At 43.6% G+C, this 21,036-nt stretch overlaps 1 protein-coding gene across 1 annotated transcript in view; it reads left to right on the top strand.

Moving 5' to 3' along the window:
* The window catches only part of DOCK2 (dedicator of cytokinesis 2), a 416,930-nt gene that overhangs the window by 358,220 nt on the left and 37,674 nt on the right, over positions 1-21,036 (top strand). The window contains exons 34-36 of the mRNA XM_003981290.4: positions 8,918-9,003; positions 15,803-15,959; positions 17,857-17,897. Coding sequence (XP_003981339.1) covers positions 8,918-9,003; positions 15,803-15,959; positions 17,857-17,897 — 284 coding nt within the window. The remainder of the gene's footprint in view (positions 1-8,917; positions 9,004-15,802; positions 15,960-17,856; positions 17,898-21,036) is intronic.

The following is a 21,036-nucleotide window of genomic DNA, read 5'->3' as shown; positions in this document are numbered from 1 at the left end:
TGCGGTGGCAGTAGGAGGCTTTCCCCAGCATGGAGGGAGTGGGCAACTTGTGTGCAATGCAAGTGTCATTGGCCAAATGTTTTCATTAAAAGTCCCATCAGACTTGAAGGATGAGGACCGCTCTCTGGGCCCAGTCACTGTAGAAGCTTCTGACAGTGGAATAAGCACCCATTTCCACAACAGGCTCCTGGCAGTGTTCTGTAGTTTCACCCAGCTCAGGAAGGTTGGTCTTCAAGTCTTGTCAGACTGCCTCTGTCGCGGTTCCCTCAAATCTTGCCCCGCTGTCCTCTCCGCCACACCTTCCCACCTGGTTTTACCCCTTACAGGCTCTTTCTCCCCCTCCCCCAGCGTTTTTGCCTCTTACTCGAGACCATCTCCTGCCACCCAACAGTTCCCCTTAAGACAGGTACTTAAAAAGCAACAGATTCCAAACTGTGTTTCCTTAAAATCCTTACAGATCTCTCCCCTCTCTGGCTTACTGGTTCTCTAATCCTCACCCAGTAAAGTGCAAACCCTTATGCTTGCATTCGGGGCCTTCCTTGCTCTTCACTCAGCCCTTTCAGCCATTATGCCTACCTCGTTCCCCAACCCCCCCACCTGTTCCCCAGCTATTTCCTGCAGCTCACGTGAATTGGGTTACCTCCGTCAATGTCCTCCTCCATGCATTTCTCCTTCTTTCTACGCTCTGCCATGTTCACAGTTCTGCCTGCCATTACCTGAACTCCTACTGATCCTGCAAAGTCCAGTGCAGTCCTGTGTCCTTTAAGAGACCTTTTCTCTCCATTCCTACATCATTTTATCTGTCTGAGGTATGATGATTATATACTGCCTTGTGTTGTACTCATTTCTGAGCATTTTCTGCATCTTCCTCAACCTTATCTAATAAAGGTGATGATGATGATGATGACAAAAATGACTGCCATTAACTGGGTGCTTACTATGTATCAGGCACACCATCAGTACTTTCCATGCATTAGTTCCTGTGATCTTGTTTATTGCAACCCTATAGAGAGTTAGGTAGCATTATGATACCCATTTTACAGATGAAAATACCGAAGCTTAGAGAGGTGAAGTCACTTGCCTGAAGTCACACATCAACAAAGAGGTGGGGTAGAGGCTGCAACACACAAGTCGCTACAGTCCCCAAACCGTGCTGTGCCCACTGCATCATCCCGTCCCTGGTATTGTCACAGTAAATGTTGCCTGAGTGAAAGAATGAATGGCATCCTCTTCATTAGTGCTTTCTCAAAATATGTTCCATAGAGCACTAATCCAACCAGATGCTCTAGGGAAGAGGGTTTGGAAATTAAATACCTTTGGAATCCACTGCACATGGTAACCCCTCTTAGAGATCTCCAGTGCACATTAACATAGTCAAAGCACTGAGGCATTCCACAGTAAACAGACCTGCCCAGTTTCTCAAACTTATTTGTGTAAGAAACATCAATTGGATGTGCCATTCTGCCAATCACTTTGGAAAACATTGTTCTAAGGAGAAAAAGAGTCTACAGGTGGTCCCCGACTTATAATGGTTCGATTTATGGTATTTGGACTTAACAATGGTGTGAAAGTGATACACATTCAGTAGAAACCTTACTTTGAATTTTGAACTTTGGTCTTTTCCTGAGCTAGTGGTAGGCAGTAGATTCTCTGCCGTGTGCTGGGCAGCAGCAGTGAGCCACAGCTCCCAGTCAGCCATGAGGGTAAACACGTGACCATGAGGGTAAACAACAGATTTACTTAGAACCATTCTGTGCCCACATAACCATTCTATTTCTCATTTTCAGTAAAGTACTCAGTAAATTCCATGAGCTGACCAACATTTTATTATAAAATAGGTTTTGCATTAGATGATTTTGCCCAACTATAGGCTAATGTTAGTGTCCTGAACATGTTCAAGGTAGGCTGGGCTGCAGTGGGTTAGGGATATTAAATGCATTTTTGAATTAACTATATTTTCAACTTACAATGGGTTTATCAGACATAACCTCATCATAAGCTGAGAAAGATCTGTAGTTAGCTCTGATGATATCAGTGTGAGATAGTACTCTTCTGCCCAGGGATTAATTAGCAGGAGCTTTCTAGTCCCAGAAAGGCTAGTGACCAGCTGTCCCCTCTTTCAGCAAAGAGCCTGAAAAGAAATCAGGTTGAGGAGTTCAGATAAAGAAAGATACCATATCCAACCAGTTGGGATAAGGGGGAGTAGAAGGTAAAACACTGGATTGGGTATTGAAGGCAGTTTGCAATCTGCTGACTTTTAAGGGGGACGCCAACTATGTGAAGCTTGGAAACACGTAGAGGGCACACAATGTGACATAAAGGGCATCATACTTACCCTCAGATCAGTACACCCTCCAGAGGCGTGTGCACCAGCTGGCTCAGAAGATGTCCTAGGGGCAGGTGTGCAAAGGAAACACTCCAAGTACCTGATGGTATGCAATGTTTAAAAAACAAGCAAGCCCGTCATTTCTGGATTACAACCTGACAGTTGTATTTGGTGGCCTTCAGAGGCTTGCCTGAATGTGATTTTTTTTTTCCTGAAAGGATTTCCTTATTGTGGCATCCCCATGACATCCACCCACCTGTTTTCTATGAATGGGGGTCATCCTTGGACTCCTCACTCGAAGCATGTGTTCATCGTAATAATGTTCCCCAATTGCTTCTCTTAATTTCTCCCTTATCAAAAGAGACAGCACAATCAAGCTGACTAATGGGGCAGCTTCCCATGAAAAAACCAGCTGGTGTGATTGGTAGGAACTCAGCTGTGGGGTGAGCAGATCCAGGCACGACTCCTTGGTTCAGAGTAAGCAGCCATGAAGGTTTTCCCAGGAAAGGAAGATGCCAGTCCCCCAGGAGCCCCAAGCAGCCCTGATGGCCAAATCCAGAGCAAACCCCAGCACTGGGTCTGAAATCCAGGAGGTCTTGCATGCAAACTCGCATTAGGGAATGATGCCAAAATTATCAGCTAAAAACTAGGTTTCTAGAAGGTGACAGGTAGGCTTTCCTTTCTAAAATTTGAGTTTCTTAAAGGAAATAGCAGAACCCAAAGGAAAAGTTAGCAGGACCCCTGCCTCTGGCCAGGGACACAACATCTTGTGGTTTTCTTGCCGCCCTGCTTTTGCTCAGGCTCTTCCTTTGACTTCTTCACCTGAAGAGATTCTACTCATCCTTCAGCTGAGGCCTCACATTTTGAGATGGACCTTCCTGCTTCCGGAGGCAGTGGTTCATCTGGATGCAAAAGACAGATGGGCTCAAGCAGGATGTGCATGGGCTGGAACTGGGACAGGAGGGGGTTAAACACTGATGGGCTTAAGGGGGTGTGGGGGTGGGGAAAAGGAGGCTCTGGGGAAATCTCTTTCTCTGCTCTGAGTTTTTTTTGCAACTTCATTGCCAGATTTCCCTGTCTTCTCTTGTAGCCCAAATTAGATAGCTGATGCATTTCATTGATAACCTTTACCCCTCATAAGTACAGCACTTCACCCAAGACCATCTCAGGGGTTCCTATCCTGTGACTCAGACTGAATGTCCCATCCCTGGCACACTGTTACTCCTTGGTGGGGCAATGGACAGGACAGTTTTGGCAAAAGGAGCATTGGCTTGCCACATTCATGCCCAGTCAGTGTGAAATGTGTCTTGACCTACCAAAGTGAGGCTCAGGCATATCACTTGACCCACACTGCATGACGATCTGCTCATAGATCTCTCTCTATCACAAGACCATGAGATTTTCTGGGGCCAAGGCTAGTCTCTCATTCCTGAACTTGTCAAGTGCCTGTCATGAGTGTGGGTGAGAACCATGTCAATGTTCCCAGGATGAATGGAAGCATTTAGACCTGCATCCTTCCACATTTCAGAGGAAAAACCTTAGCACAGGGAGGAACATTCCAGTGAATATTTTCATCATTTAGGGTAATGAGGGTAGCTGATGATTGCTTGGGTAATCCCCAGAGGCTGGGTAGACCAGCTGTTTTCCTGGCCAATTTTTTGTGCAGGGAGGGGTTTTGGGGTATCTGGGTGAAGATTGTGGTAAAGAGTCAGAGTCCTGGGGCCTAGAGACTGAGGAGAGTGATTGCCTATTTTACAGATTGTAGAACAGGACTGTGGCACAATCAGCCTGAGGGTCTGAGCCATAGCAGGCAAGATGTCCTAGAGAAAACTCCTCTCAGAGATGGAAGAGGTAACAGCATTTGATAGCACCTAGAACAGCACCTGGGACTCAGCATGAGCTCAATAATTGCTCGATAAATGAATTAATGGACAGAGATATCAGTTGAGCAGATCCCCTGAAACGGAGTCTTGGCTTAGAGTAAGGGGGTGCTTCAGATGGCTTAGAATATAATGAAGAAAAGAACAATTAATTCAATAAATATATACTGGGCACCTACTGTGTTCTGGCCAGTGTGCTTTGGAGTTAGATAGACTTGCTGCTTGTGGGCTGAATAAATTTGGTAAGTTATTTAACCTCTTTCAAGCCCAGCTTCTTCATCTGTAAAATGAATACCATAATACCATTATAGGTTCCCAAACCCAAGCTCCACAGGCAATGATCTGGAGCAGGCGGAGACAAGATAACTCAAAGAAAATTAGGAAGCTGCACTGACTCCCTAAAGCATCCCTTCTCACATGACACTATCTTCTCCAGCTTTCCCCCAAGTCTGCTTCCAGCCACCCCTAGACAACCAGCATTTCACTAACAAAGGAGGCCACAGGCTGACTTAATGGTGCCAGTTCTATCCCTATCACTCTGCCATCCTGGCCTTTCACACTATCTCTGCCCCTCCCATATGAAGTCAAAGTCAGAACCAGACATTTGAAGAAGGGCTCTTGTTCCCTAAATTTCACACTTCAGCAGGATTCTAGGCAAACAAATAAGGAAAATAGCCAAGATATTCTAAAGTAGTAAGGGGAGGTCACAAAAGCAATTTGGGGAAGGTATGATGCAAACGTGAGGCCTGCATGAGTCATTCTGCTGGAGGAGGGAGGCCCACTCAGGAGGGCTGGGCTCTTAGGGTTCACTTCCTTTTTCCTGAGTAGGGTCTCTTAAGATTCCTGGTGGGCCTCTGTAGCATTGACTTCTGCGAAAGTAACCTGCAGATGCTCCTTAACAAATATCCCCCTTGCAGGGGTGGGGTGAGGAGTCAACAATGTGATGCAGCTGTGCAGCTGTGGAGAAAACAGAATTGATTTGGAGGAGCCAGACCTTTGTTTTAAGCTCTGCACAGTGGCATGGCACAGTGTATGTGTGAGAGCATATGCTGGACCCTTGGGCCTGCTCTAGGTCAAGTCCATCCATGCTTTGAAACCCAAGACAAAGATTCCACTTTGCCTCAGTTTCCTCATTTAAAAAATAAAAATTAGGATATCTATCTCCCTTGGCTATCATAAAGACTAACTGAGATGGTGATACTGTTGGCAATGGCAATGTTGACAGTGTCATGATAACAATTATTGAGCACTTACTATGTGCCAAGTACCACGCTAGCCTTTCCCGTGTATTTTCCCATTAACTTCTCCCAACACTACTCTAAGTAGCTGCTGTTTTATTTATTTATTTTTTTAATTTTTTAATTTATTTTTAAGTTTTTGAGAGAGAGAGAGAGAAGCATGTACATACCATTAGGGGAGGGGCAGAGGAAGAGAGAGAGAGAGAATTTTTTTCATTTTTCAAAGTGTATTTATTTTGAGAGAGAGAGAGAGCAGAAATGGGAAGGGACAGAGAGAGGGGGAGAGAGAGAGAGAATGCCAAGAACTCTCCATGCTGTCAGCGTGGAGCCCAATGCAGGGCTTGAACTCACAAACCGTGAGATTATGACCTTAGCCGAAACCAAAAGTCGGGCGCTTAACCAACTGAGCCACCCAGGCACCCTGAGAAAGAGAGAATCTTAAGCAGGCTCCATGTTCAGAATGGAGCCTGGTGCAGGGCTTAATCCCATGACCCTAGGATCATGACCTGAGCCAAAATCAAGAGCTGAATGCTCAACCAACTGAACCACCAGGTGCCCCAGTAGGTGCTGTTTTAAATCCTCACGTAATAGATGAGAAAATTGAGCCTCAGGAAGCTTATTAACTTTCCCAAGATCACATAGTGGGGAGAAAAGTCAAAGCAAGACTCAAACTAAGTCTTTTGGATGCCAAAGGCTGTGGTCATAGCCGCTCCTGCGCACAGTGCCTGCTTGGGAACAAAACGGGCCGGCGTCTGTCATGGGATGTGCTTGACTGAAACCTTCGCTCTCCGACCTGGCCTGAAGGGCTCACGCGTGGCACAGCGTCATCCAGCTCTGCACAGCCCCTGGCACCCTGTAATTTCCTTCCCTGCAGGCTCTTTGTGACCTTGTGACAAGTGCTTATTTACCCCATGCACTTCTCTGCTCTAAAGGAAAGTTCATCGCATCGGGAGGAATCATGCCAACACTTAACACTGAACAACTCAGACAAGGAAAACATGCTATTTTTCTCCCATAAAGCTGCTTTCCAGTAACATTCAGCAGTAATAACAATAACATTAGCAGTAATCATAAGCAGATGAGCAAACCCAATGCACATTTGAGTTTACGCTCTCCCCTGGTGCTTTATATATAAAGTCTCCTCCAGTCCTCCTAACTACCCCATGTGGTAGGGACCACTATTATATTGATAGGGTCCACAGGCCAAATCTGTCCTGTTACCTGTTTTTGTAAATAAAGTTTTATTAGAATACAGCCATGCTGATTTGTCTATATATTATCTATGGTTGCTTTTGTGTTACAGCAGCAGAGCTGAGTAGTTGTAATAAAGACTGACTAACCCACAAAGACTAAAATATTTACAATCTGGCCCTTTACAGAAAATGTTTGCCAACCCCTGATGCCTGATATAAACTCTGAAGTGGGATTAGAAAGACCTGATAGCTTTCCTAAGATGGTGGAGGGAATGGAGCAGACATGTAAATCAGATGGTCTAACATCAGAGCCCATGCTTGCAGTCCTTTAGCTGTATTACTTCCTGCCCCAAGCTTGGCACAGTAGACATCTCTAATCATGATAGCCCCAACCCTTAAGTCTGGATAATATTTGATGCATACAAGATGCTTAATACAATGCATCATGTAAGGTACATGATTCGTGTGTAGACTGGTAGTCCAGACCCTCATCAGATTGGCCCCCATCTGGGTCTTCATTCTAATTTTTTTTCTTTTCTTTCTTCTTGAACTCTGATCTTTCTTAACTGCTCTCCTCATTTTTCTCTACTTTCCCACCTCTACAACCTTTGCTCACTCCGTTCCTCCTACCCAGAATGCTCTTCCTTTTCATATTTATCACAATCCTACCTGTCTTCCAGGTTTTTTTGTATCTCCTTCCATAAATCTTTCCCGACTGAGGAAACTCACAGGAACTTTTCTCATCTGTGCTGTATCAGCACAAGCTTTTTGTCCTTTCTTTTGGCCCTCAGCACACAAAAGTGAGGGAACAATGGCACCACAGATGTGAGCTGAGGGAAAAGTGAATCCAGCCCCTGCCTTTCATCACTTAAAGATTCCAACCAACTAGACTGGGCTTGATCCTTTGTGCACTGGAAGGAGCCTGCCAAAAGGTCTCTGCCATTCACAGAGCATTACACATACTTCTTCATGTGTAATAATACCTGACACTTAGTGAAGTGGAACCAATCTGGGGCTGGCTGGTTTTCATGCATTATCACCCTTAGACATGATCCTCCTTAAATATGACCTCCAGACTTCATGGAGAGATTTTAAGGTCTGAGAGTAGAGAGGCTGGGTAAGAAGCCAGGAGTACCCAAAGACTCCCTAGACCTTGGTGACCTTTGCCAAGGGCCTTCTTCCCTCCTCCAGATGCCAGTTTCGTATTTAATGGTAAAACTGAGGAGAAGCAGACTGGGTGATTTGGATGGATTCATCACGGCATGTTATTGAAAGTACAAACTGTTTTACATTTTAGCCATGAAAAGCGACACAGTATGGCCCTTCAAAACATTGCGTAAGCCATGAGCTGAACTGGGTGAGATGCTTCTTGAGAGTGAAAATGGGGAGATGGAACACTCTCTGGCTTCACGTACCAAGATATGTTGGGACTATAGGTACATACTCATGTTCAGGTCACTTACCTAGTCTGATCTCTGACCACTACAGTTGCCACCAGTCTACTTTCTGAGGCATCAGCTCATGTACCTATGAGAGCTTCAAGTATGGATGGGCTCAGGGGCTCAGTCTTTCTCTGTCTCCCCTTTTCCACTCTCCTCTGTATTGGTGTCATTTCCAGGCGGGCTCTTCTATTATGGCCATCTCCAGCAGCCTCAGGCTTACAGCCTTCCATCTTCATGTTGAGCAGACAGACTCTTTGCTAAGAGTTTCAGCAAAGCCTTGGATCTGAGTCTCACTTACTCAGCCTGAGCCTTTATTAATCTTAGTGTCTAGATGATGAAAGATACTGATTAAGAGGTAGGCCTGGGTCACATGCCCACACCCGGAGCTAGGGAGGTATGGGTAGCTCATCTGTGTCCCCAGGACTAAGATTAGGGCCAGCGTGATCACCAAAGTATGGAGAAGGGAAGGCTAGGCAGACAGCTGTCTGTGACAACATGCCGCTTCCTGAAGATACAGTGCTCTGTCACATACCTACACGTCTTTGCACACGCTGTGTCCTCTGCTTGAAATGCCCTTTTCCTTCACGTGGTCACTCTCTCCCTCCCCTCCCTCCTTCTCTCTCCAGCACTTATCATCCACTCCTCTTCTCCCCGTACTCTGGGAACTCCTAAAAGCAGGCACAGCATCCCGTTCCGTTTTGCACTCCCGGTTCTGGGCACAAACGCTGGGAAATGATAGGTGCTCCCTAAAGCTTTGGCTAAAATAACAAATTGACTAATTTCAACATTCAGCCTTCTAATGTTGTTATTATTGATTTTTCGTCTCCTACTGCTTTAGTTTGAAAATGAGATCATCCTCAAGCTGGACCATGAGGTGGAAGGAGGCCGAGGAGACGAGCAGTACATGCAGCTGCTTGAGTCAATGTAAGTTCAGCACCCGTGCGCAGGGGGAGCCGGGAAGGTCAGCTGCAGGCTGGAGAGCTTGGGACTCCAGGCCTTCAGAGACTCCTCCCTCCCCTGGAGATCGATCTTCTGGCTCCTGGTATTGGAGAAACTCCACTTTTGAAAGAAACCTAAAATTTCTCTCTCTCTCTAGAGTGGCTGTTTCTTTGATATTGATGGAATGGGATGGATAAAAAGACACTTTGCTGTGTTGTGAAGAGAAAAACAATCCACCAAAATGTTCACTTGTGTTATCTCTTTGCTGTGGAATAATTCCTGCTAGTTTTTCCTTCTTTCTCTTTTAATCTTACACAGATGTTGATCATGACCAAGATAAATAGGGTACACGCAGTGCACAGATGCTGAGCTAGATGCTGTCTGTGCACTGCCTCATTTAGCTGCATTTACTCTCTGACCCCTATTTCATAGAGCTGGACCCTGAGGCTCAGGGAAGGGTCTTGTCTGAGGAAACTAGAACAATCTAGTTGGGTAGACAAGCTGGGACCCAAACCAGCTCTGCCTGACTGCAGGGCATAGGTCTGCGTGAGGCAGTGGACAGTGGTCAGCACTGAACTTGGTCAGAACACGTCTTTTTGTTTTAAGATTTTATTGAGATATAATTTATATACCATACAGCTCACTGAAAGTGTACAATTTTATCGCTTTTAGTATATTTGCAGAGTTATGCAACCATAACCACCATCTATTTTAGAACAGTTTTGTTACCTCCCCAAAGAAACCCCATACTCTTTAGTCATCATCCCCTCTACTTTCAGCCCCTGTGGATTTGTCTATTCTGGACATTTCATGTAAATAGAATCAGTATATGGTACTTTGAAACTGGCTTCTTTCGTATATCATGTTTTCAAGGTTCATCCACACTGTAGCAGTCGTCAGCACCTCATTTCTTTTTGTTGCTGACTAATATTTCTCTGTTTAGATATACCCCATTTTGCTTATTCCTTTACCTATCTTTTTAAAAAAAAATTAATGTTTATTTATTTTTTTAGAGAGAGACAGAGTGTGAGCAGGCAAGGAGTAGAGGAAGAGGAAGACACAGAATCCAAAGCAGGCTCCAGGCTCTGATCTGTCAGCACAGAGCCTGAAGCAGAGCTCAAACTCATGAACCACGAGATCATGACCTGAGCTGAAGTTGGACGCTTAACTGACTGAGCCACCTAGGCACCCCTATTCATTTACCAATTGATGGACATGTAGGCTGTTTCCACTTTTTCATGTTAGGAATGACTATGCTATGAGCATTCACATGCAAATTTTTATGTGGACACAATGCTTCCAATTTTCTTGGGTATATGCCTAGGAGTAGAGTTGCTGGGTCATTTGGTAACTCTACTTGGCTTTTTGAGGAACCATCAGACTGTTTTCCAAAGTACTTGACCACTCACATTCCTACCAGCTGTGTGTGAGGGTTCCAGTTTCTCCACATTCTCCCCAACTCTTGTTAATATCTGCCTTACTGACTAAAGCCATCCCAGTGGCTGTGAAACTGATATCATTGCCATCTTGATTTGCATTTCCTCGGTGGCTAATGATGTTGAGCATTTTTTCATGTGCATGTAGGCCAATTGTATATATTTGGAGAAAGACATTAGGTTTCAACCCTGATTCTACCACTTAGCATCTGTGTAACTTTGGACCAATCACACATCTTTGGCCTCAATATCTCTATCTATAAAATGGGGATAATAAGCCTGTAGCTATTTTGAAGACTGAATAACTATAAAGCATCTGGCACACAGCAGGTAAAAGCTTAATAAATATACTTTGTTCAGCCATCTGACTCCCAGTTTCCATCTTCATGTCAGTGTCCCTTTCCTCCCGAAGGACTTCTCCCAAGGCTTAGCAATGTGGCTCAGACATTTCAAATTTCTTCCTAATTGTATATTCTCAGACTTGTATGATTCTCTGATAGAACTCTGATGTCAGATTCTTTTCCTAATCCTTTTTGAATATTTTATCTCCAACAACAAAAGCAAACTAAAGGCCTTGCTCTAACCCTCACAGTGACCCTCCCTGCCCTGCTCAGTAGGCAGGGCAGATTCCCAGGCAGCACCATCTCAGCAGGCCCTGTCCCCCTTCTGTCACTGCGCACAGCCCTCACTACACACAGGGGACACAAACGTAACTCAGAAGGAGAAACCCACTGTCTGCTCCTCAGGTGGGTATCAAGACTGACTGTCCAGGGGAAAAAGTGACATTTTGCCTGAGTCAATGTTTATTTTAAAGTTCTAAAAAGGAAAATCTAAATATTGACCATAAGGGAAACCATTTACAGTGCTGGCAATTTCCATTTTTATAAGCGGATGGGGCTCTGCGGCAGTCTTCAGATGATCAGCAGGATTTTCAAATCCTTCCTGAGTGATTATTTATAAAAGGAATCCTTAGAGGTCGAGGAAATTAAAAGCAGCTCATTATTTTTGCTTCTAGGATAGAGGTGTGAATGATTTCTGCAAAACTCATCAAGCCCAACCAGAGGAGTCAAGGTCCAATTAAAATGTCCAGGGGCCAGGTCCCTTCTTCTGCCTTTGAGCTTTCTGAGCCTCAGTTTCCTTATCTGCAAACTGAGGATAAAATACTATCCAGCTGTTACAGTTTTTGTTGAGACTAAGCAAGAAAAGTCATGTAAAGTACTTAGCAGTTTCTGATAACTAGTAAGTAGTCTGGAAATATTAGCTATTATTGTTGCTCTCTAGGTAGACACTGATGTGGTTATTTGAAGCCATGAACATACCTGTCATTTCTCCTCCAGTCTAGTCATCTACAGTTCCTCTAGCCCTTCCTTCAGCCCTTCATTCAGGGCCTCTACTGCTATGGAGGACCTTCTCTGGGCAGACACAGTCCTGTGGTACATGGCTTAGCAATATGATGGTGCCTTTGTGAATAGAGCAGGGTTTCCCTTCCTATGGCAGCAATAGACCTGCATTAGGGCACACACTTAGAGCATGACGTGGGGCTCAATTTAGGCCCTTATGGGCTCTTGTGCAGTGTACAAGCTATACAACCTTATACAACATCCCACCCCTCCCTACCCTCAGAACTGTCCCCAAAGCCCACTCCCAGTTGTCCACCTCTTTTTTTTTTAATTAATTAATTAATTAATTTTTTTTTTGAGAGTGAGAGAGAGTGCACACAAGCATAGGAGGGGCAACTGTGAGATCCAGACCTGAGCCGAAATCAAGAGTTGGATGCTTAACCGACTGAGCCACCCAGGTGCCCCTGTCCAATCTCTTAATGTGAAGGTCCCCACATTGAAAGGAGTAATGAGACACTCTATTTTGCTGTATTCCATCTGCCTGAGAATTTTTCTAGAAGTGGTAAGGGAGCTGGAAAGGTGAAAGGGACAGAGAATGTGTGTTCTGGGGCCAAGATCCCACCCAAACCAGTTCAGTGCCTGAAAGAGGACCTGTCATAAGAGGTACTCCATACATCAGTTTTAAAGGATGAGTGAAAACCCAGTTCCATCAGCACTGACACAGAGTGTGGGCCTGGGTTCTTCCCTCTGAAGGCCTCCCATGCTGAAGGCAAATCAACTCTAGGGCAGTGTGAGTTCCCTCCAGTACCCCCCCCAACCCCCACCCAGGCAGAAGTATAGACAGGGAGTGGCTGGCAAGTGCTCCGCCCCCTCTTCTTCTGAGTGAAGAATTATCTGCATCACCTGGAGATTCCCATGACCCTTTTTCATTGTATCTGTCCTCCATTGTGGATTCAAAGGAGAGAAACAGCTGGGGGACTTTGGCAAGACCCTTATTAGAACCCAGCCCTGGGGGTTTCATGCCTCCTCTATCAGTTGACAGTGTTAATAATGCCCAACTCCAGGAAATTTTGTAAGCATTAAATAAGATAACCAATAAAATGGGTTTGCACAGCATCTGGAACACAGGAAATAATAAATGGGAGTATCATATACTATGGTTAGTCTTTATTTTTGTATCTGCTTCCTGTGCTATACTGTGATTTCCTGAAAGTCAGTGTCTTAATAATTTCTGAATCCCTGGTTCCTAGAAAAATATCTGTTGAGTGGATGGATGGTGGATGGTGGTAGGTGGTGATGAATGGTGAATGGATGGGTGAGTTCCAAACAGTCTGCCAATCCATCTCACCAATCCTAGACCATATGAGCAGATTTATTATCTTACACCTAAAGAATAGAGAAACTAAGAAAGTATTCTTCAAAACCCATGCTTTGCAAAGGACCAATAGCACTAGCACTATCCGAGAGCTTTTAGAAATGCAGAATCTCAGGCCCTAGCCCAGATCTATTGAACCAGAATCTATTAACAGAATCTATTAATCGGAATCTGTTAATCCCCAGGCGATTCCCATGCACGTTGAACTTTGCAAAGCACTGGACTAAACTAGTTGTTCTTAATGTTGGCTGCATATTGGAATTACCTAGAGAATTCTAAAGATAAAATACTGCTACTTGGCTCCCACTCCCAAAGATACAAAGCCATTGATTTTAGGGTGGTCACTGAGCTTTAGAAAACGTTCCCCTGGAGATTCTAACATGTCGCAGGGACTGAGAACCACTGGTCTGGGCTGCGCTCAGGCCGTGAGATACCTTCTGGGTCTGAGCTGCCTGAGAGGCTGTGAGGAATCACACCCAAACACTGGGTTGTCGCATTGTTATTAGCTTGGGAAACGGGGCTGGAAGTGACGGTCCCAGAAGGAGTCAGGCACAGCTGTGACTGAGCCAGACAGGCCTAAATCACAGGGCAATTTGCGTCTCTCACTGAGAGCCAGGGAACAGGTGCTTCTCCCACGGAGAAGATGGATTTGTCTGATCACACCACAGTTTGAGGTGTCGCCTCCTTGCAGCCTGGTTTGGCTTCTGGGAAGAAATGACCCTCTGAAGTCCTTGCCTTTCTCACCTTTCCCTACTTGGAGCTCTTGGGACCTAAGCTGCCACAGGGATATTAGCCAGAAACAAATAGTAGCCTGGGTAATGCTTGTCTACTCAAGATGCCAGAGAACACACCACAATGTTTCTCTGTGGGAAAATAGTGAAGTGTTTGGCTTGATTCCCAAGGTCACCACTTACTAGGAGAGTGATTTCAGGAGGTCGTTTAACCTTTCTGAGCCTTGATTCCCTCCTCTATAAAATGAGAGGAATAATTTTTACCAGTCAGAATTATCGTGGTGATTTCTTTTTTTAATTTTTTTTATGTTTATTTATTTTTGAGAGTTAGAGAGACAGAGTGTGAGTGGGGGAGTGGCAGAGAGAGAGAGAGGGAGACACAGAATCTGAAGCAGGCTCGAGGCTCTGAGCTGTTAGCACAGAGCCCAGCACGGGGCTCGAACTCATGATCCATGAGATCATGACCTGAGTCAAAGTTGGACGTTTAACTGACTAAGCCACCCAGGCACCCCTATTATTATGATTTCTTAAGAAAAAGTGATTAGAATAAAAAAATTAGAAAAAAAAAGAAAAAGAAAAAATGATTAGTACAGTGTCTGGTACAAAATAAGTGATTAATAAAAAGTTGTCATTAATCAAAATTTTAATCCACCTGTCTCTCCTTGCCTAGCCTGTGGGCCTCCTGAAAGTAGGCATTTTTTTTTATATTTCTTTTTTTATTTTATCTTTCTCTCCATCCCCACCCCACACAATGCCTATCATATTGCCTAGCAACTAATAGATGCTTAAGTAATGTCACATTTTTTTTAATTTTTGCTTTTAAAACTTAGAATATTAATATTATAACAAAATGTAGAATTTTCAAATAATATATGCACATTTAAATTTAAAAAATGAATACTCTCTTCTCTATTCCCCCACCTAGACTGCTTGTCAGAAGAAACCACCATTAAGAGTTTGGTGTTTATCCTCCTGGGCCATATTTGGCACATTTATAAGCACACAGAAACACATGATGCAGACATGCACTTCCACTCACAAATGCCAGAGCCAGAATATTGATATTTAACAACTTGTGTGACCTTGTACAAGTTAGTTGGCCTCTCTGTGCCTTAGTTTCCCTATCTGCAAACATCCTTTCTCATAAGACTATGATGGGAGATTAGGTGAGTTAACATTTGTGAGACATTTGGAATAATGCCTGGGACATGGTAGGTTCTATGTGAGTTGGTTAAATAAAAAACAAATATTGTTCTGAAACTTACTTTTCTCACTGATCTGTACATTTTATAGAGCTTTTTGTGTCAAAGCATGTTGATTTCTCATACTTTATAGTATCTTCATAGAAGTACATTTTGTAAATATGCTTTAATTTATTAACCATTTGCCTACTGATGGACATTTAAGATAGTTTCAACTATTTCACTATAGACACAATTTGTAAGTATCATAAATCCTTGCATGCTTCTGGGAATATTTCTGTAGAATAGGTTCACTGAAGTAGAATTGTTGGGCCAGAGGGTATGTAAGTTTACAATTTTGATAGATATTGTGGAAATTGCCACACAAAGGGTGGTACTGATTCACTCCCAATGTGGATGTGTAGAAGTGACTATTTCCCCGTATGTAGAAGTCACTATTTTTTTGGACAGCTGCCCACATTGGACATTTTTTTCCCATTCTGATGGTGGGCAAAAAAAAAAAATTAAATGCTTGCTAAACTGTATAGACAATTAAGTATATAAATGAATACATGATTGAATAAATGAGCAAAATGAGCCAACACATGAACCAGGGGAACTTAGACTCACTGGTTCATTCGCGACGCCCCCCCCCCCCACCCCTCAACACACTCTTTCTCCTCTGGCCATGAGCTCACTGCCCTGCCATCTCTGCCCACAGCCTGATGGAATGTGCCGCAGAGCACCCGACTATTTTCAAGTCAGTGGAAAACTTTGTGAACCTGGTCAAAGGCCTCCTGGAGAAGCTGCTCGATTACCGGGGTGTGATGACCGACGAGAGCAAAGACAACCGCATGAGCTGCACTGTGAATCTGCTGGTATGTGGGGTCAGCCACCTCTCCCCAAGGTCCCATCAAGTCCTGGGGGCAGGCCTGGTTTGGAGTTTCACTGTGCTCTTGATAGGGAAGTAGTGCTAAGGCTAAGGGCTTCAGAAAGCAGACAGAAGTGGAATTGAATCCCTGCTCTGCCATCTGCTAGCTCTGTGTCTTGAGACCAGTAACTGCACCATTCCATGTCTCAGTTCCCTCATATATGAAATGGGAATGAGTGTTTTCTTTAGTACTTAACACATCACATGGAAGGAAAGTGGCAGTAAAAAGGGGTTAAGAGTATGAGCTTTGGAGTTTCATAGCCCATAGGTTCTCCTATCTCTGATAACTAATAGAATAGACAAGTCAAGGAAGTTTTTTGAAGGCTTAGTTTATCCATTCCATAGAGAAAGTAGTAGTACCTATTTCTTAGGTTATTCATCCTGGGGCCATGGTTAAATGCTTCCTACATGTTAGTTTCCTTCTCTTACAGAATAATCTAATAACCAGAATTTACAGCAAATTAGTATGGGCCAGAACAGCTAATCTCAAGTGCAGGCTCTTAACCCCTATACTGCATGACCCGCCAAGAGCCGTCTCCTGAACAGTCTCTGTTCACATGTCCTGTGGTACAGTCATGAGAGGTAGAACCAGCCGCAACGCCCCACACCACCACATCAGCCCACCCTAAAGTGGTTTAAATGAATGAAGCTGGCCAAAAGACCATGTAGCATCCATCATATCAACCCCCCCCCGCCATGCTCAATGCTCCAAAAATATAAATCCTGTCCCATAGTTCTTTTGTGTGGCCTCTGTTAACCTAAATGGAGTCTCTTTTTAATAGCCCAGATATTGCCATTGATTTTCTGAAATGCTAAGGGGAGTTAAAATATCCTGATTACAGCAGAAAGGAATTCATTGCTAATAATTCCACCAGGCCCAATTTACATAAAGAGCAGGAAGAGGGGTTTTCCAGGAGTTTAGCAATTTGTCTCTATGGAGAGGCAGAAGTGAGTTGAAGAAAATGACCTTCAACGGTCAGACTCTGACCTTGGGACAGGTAGATCCACAAGCAATTAGACCCTGCTAGCTTTTGGTGTGGCGTAAACATGGCATCGAGAAGGAGGATGGGGGGAGGGTGTCAGAGGAGCTGAGGTCTCGGGTGTCTCTGCCAACCACTGTGTACCCTGGAACACCTGGAACATCACCTTCCTCCCTCTGAGCCTCAGGTACACATGGGTACATTGAGTTAAACCAGGGTTTTCTCAAAGTATAGCTCCTGGGTCAGATCATGACCTCCTGGCTCAAAATTTTTAAGGGCTCATTTACAAATGCACGAGATTAGGATATCCGGTGGTAGAGCCCAGGACCACTACTGGTCTAAATGATCCCTGAGCTTGAGTCGAGCTTCCCAGGTATTGCCAAGTTTAAATGTCTTTGCCTGTGGAGTCTCATCGTAACTCCTCGTACCACTGTACTATCAGGAGTTGTGATCCGTTATTATCCCTGAAATCTGTTACTATTCCTAGAACTCTGATTACTGCTATTATTTTGAGAACAACCAGCTCCTTCTGAGTAATGGGTCTGAGCTTGTAAAATCAAGCTGGGCTGCTGCAATCCTGACAACGCACCTCTCAGTGCAGCAGATAACCCATCTGCACCCTGACATGTGATGGCTGAGGTACCCCCTCTGTCCCTTTATAGCCTAAGGATCAGGGGAGTGGCTTTCAAGGTAGAATCTCCTAGAAAGGGTGTTTGATGCATTCAAGAAAGTAAGTTCCAGGCTCCCATCTCAGAGAGCCCAGATAGTAAAGAGCAGTCTTCCCTACGTCTCCATCACTACTCCCTCTACTCCTGCCACTCTGCAAAGAAAAACACTCATCACTGTTTTTCCTCCACTACCTAGAATTTCTACAAAGATAACAATCGGGAAGAGATGTACATAAGGTAAGATTTTTGTTTTCTAAAATTCAGATCTGCTGTATCATTCTCCTGCTCAGTATCCATCAATGGCTCCCTGCTGCCTTCAGGATGGAATTTAAACTTACCTTCTTGATGCTAGGTCCCTGTGTATTCTGATTCCTATCAATCTCTCCAGATTCAACTCTTTTCATTCTCCTAAGCAGCCCCCCACGCCACTTGGAGTTCTACAACCTGCCATGCTGTTTTGTTGTATCCACAGACCATAGTTTCCTTAACCCATCTTATGGATCGAGCTGGTGAATTATATCTGCATTTGTTGAAGGGTTAGCATATGGGGCCCAATTCTAGGGTTTATGAAGCATGTAGTTAGACCATTGGCCAGCCCAATTGCACAGGAAAAAAAATACCAAGATGCATGATAACCTATTTTCTTGTAGGCATTTAAAAGACATTTATTTGAATATATCATGAAGGGTTTTTTTTGGGGGGAGGACATTTTTTTCTCAGAATCTCATATTCTTTTCTCCAAATTTTTTGTATTGCTATTTTTACTCTTTACAAAAATAATGCATACTTACTATCAAAACAACAGCAACAAGCAACTCATAAAGTATAGACCAAAAAAAAGTGAAATAAACTCTCATAATCCATACATATTCTCAGACCCTTTTATATTTATATAGAGATGGAATTCTATGCCTGCATATTTTTTACAAAAATGAGATCATATTGCTCATAATTTATTCTTTGCTTGACAAGAATTCCATGTCAACAGATGAATTTCAACATCATTTTTAATGAAACTATAAAATTTTCTTTCCATAATATACCATAATTTATATAGCCAATCCTATATTGTTGAACATTTAGGTTGTTTCCAACTTTTTCCTATCATAAATAGCACAACGACAAAATTCTTGGACATATATCTTATGTGTCCAAGTTATAGCTTGCTCATATCCTTATGAGACAAGAGCCACAAAGAGAAATTGGCCAGAAGGTTAACAAGCGTTTTCAAGTCTTTTGACCCATTCTGTCAAATGCCAGAGACTCCAAGCCTGAACCTACTCTGCTATTATTGCAGATATTTTTAGGTACTTAGTTTAGCATTATTCCAGGAATAGGAACTATCATTTGGATAAGAGATAATTCCATAGGCTGTCCTAAGCTGAGATAGTATTTATAACATCACCAGACATGACTTATTATAGTAGTGCAAAGCTTTGGAGTCCAAAGGGCCTGGGGTTTTCACCTTGTCTTCTTGGCGAGTCTGTATAAGATCCCTCAGTCTCTCTGGGTTGAGGTTTCCCTTTATAGAATGTTTCCATTCTACCTTCTGTTTTGAGGATTAAATGAGATGCTATAGGTAAAGTGTCTAGCACATGGATCCATCCTTCCAACCTCTTTTCTCTCCTTCCCATTTTAGCAACACAGATGGTGAGCCCCAGATCTCCATAAGCTCTGGAGATTTGAGTTCTGTTGTAATCTAGGAAAACCGCATTTGCCTAAACCAAACAATGTAACAGGATATAGTCTGAAAACCTGTTCTGTTTGGCAGGCACAGTATTTAAAAACATTTTTTAATTGGTTGCCAAAATTTGGAAATCTAGAGATTTTACAAAAAAATAAAAATTCCCCAGGGTGCCTGGGTGGCTCAGTTAGTTGAGTGTCCAATTCTTGATCTCAGCTCAGGTCAAGATCTCATGGTTCATGAGTTCAAGCTCCACATTGAGCCTTGGACTGGCAGCACAGAGCCTGCTTAAGATTCTCTCTGTACCCCTCTCTCTATACCCCCCCCTCAAAATAAATAAGCTTAAAAAGTAAAATATAATAAAATAAATAAAATAAAAATTTCCCTCTTCTAAAAACTCAGAAGGTATGGCAACACTGGGCCCTCCTCCTGTCCTGACAAATCTGGGGTACTCTAGTCATGACATTGTCCCCATTCCCCCTTGTAGGCAGACTTCACCCTGCCTACATCACTCAAGCTGTGCATCTGGCCTATGTAGGTACCTGGGTTTGAATCCCTGGTCGGGCCCGTTAGGGTGTTTTCCTTTGGGCTCTGAAGTAGATCACCAAACCCTTGAGCTGACAAAGGAGAAGAGAGGGTGCCTTGGCCAGTAAAGGAGTAAATCTGTCTTCTGAATGCTCTAAGGTTTTTGGACCCAGCCATCTAAGGATCTAAAGGATGAAGGATGGGCAGGAGGAGATAAAGTAGGATTCAGCCATGCACATAGGGGCTTCTAAAGGTAGACCACAAGCTCAACACTCCCAGCATGCAAGCCACATATAATTTCACTGATAACTGACTGATGAGAGAAAAGGTAAAAAGGGAGGGGAGTGGAATGTCCATGACTATAGAGGCAGAAATTGCTGATGGTTAAACCTGGTTCTACCTATTTCTTGCTCTGTGTACTTTAACATAAATCTCAGTTTTCTTGTCTATAAAAGGTTGACTGGGAGGATGAACTGATATAATATCTGAAGTACCCATTTGTTAGATGAATGAATAGGCAAATCTTTCTACCTGGGATCTTCATCCCTCATTCATCCCCTCACTTTTAGATCCTTGCTCAACTGCCATGCCATAGGAACTTCTCTAGAAATCCCTTCTCTCCCTACCTAGATGAGTCCTGTTCTCATAGTACCACAGATCTCTCTTCCCAACATAGCTCACAACTGTATTTTTACAATGCAGTCATCCCAGGGTTCAGAACTGGAACCTCACATTGTAAAGGGAGAGAAGGTAGGAATGTGGTTTTGGTTGAATAGTATATTCTCCTTACTGACTGCTCAAGGTCTCCATATGAATATCTAATCTTGAGACCCTGGTCCACTTCCTTCTCTTACCAGAAAATGCACTTCTTTTATACCAAGAGCCCACTGAAGAGCTGTCCTTTATAGTGCTGTGGCTTGTTCATTCTCCTGGAATGGTACAATGTTCAGAGCACGAGCTGTGGAGACAATTAGCCTGGGATCATGTTCCAGCTCTTCCAATTATTAGCACAAGACTTGTGATGAGTTATTCATTTCACCTTTCTTATTTGTCGCATTGCATTGGCCAGATTCTTTAGTATCAAGTTGAATACCAGTTGGGATGATACTTCACACTTCTCCAAACCATACTTTTCTCAATGAACCCATCTCACAAGGTTGCCATGTG

Source organism: Felis catus, chromosome A1, assembly GCF_018350175.1.
Source record: "Felis catus isolate Fca126 chromosome A1, F.catus_Fca126_mat1.0, whole genome shotgun sequence".
In the NCBI taxonomy this organism is placed as follows: Eukaryota; Metazoa; Chordata; class Mammalia; order Carnivora; family Felidae; genus Felis; species Felis catus.
Note: the sequence above shows the minus strand (reverse complement) of the source record. Positions and strands in the feature narration are given on the sequence as shown.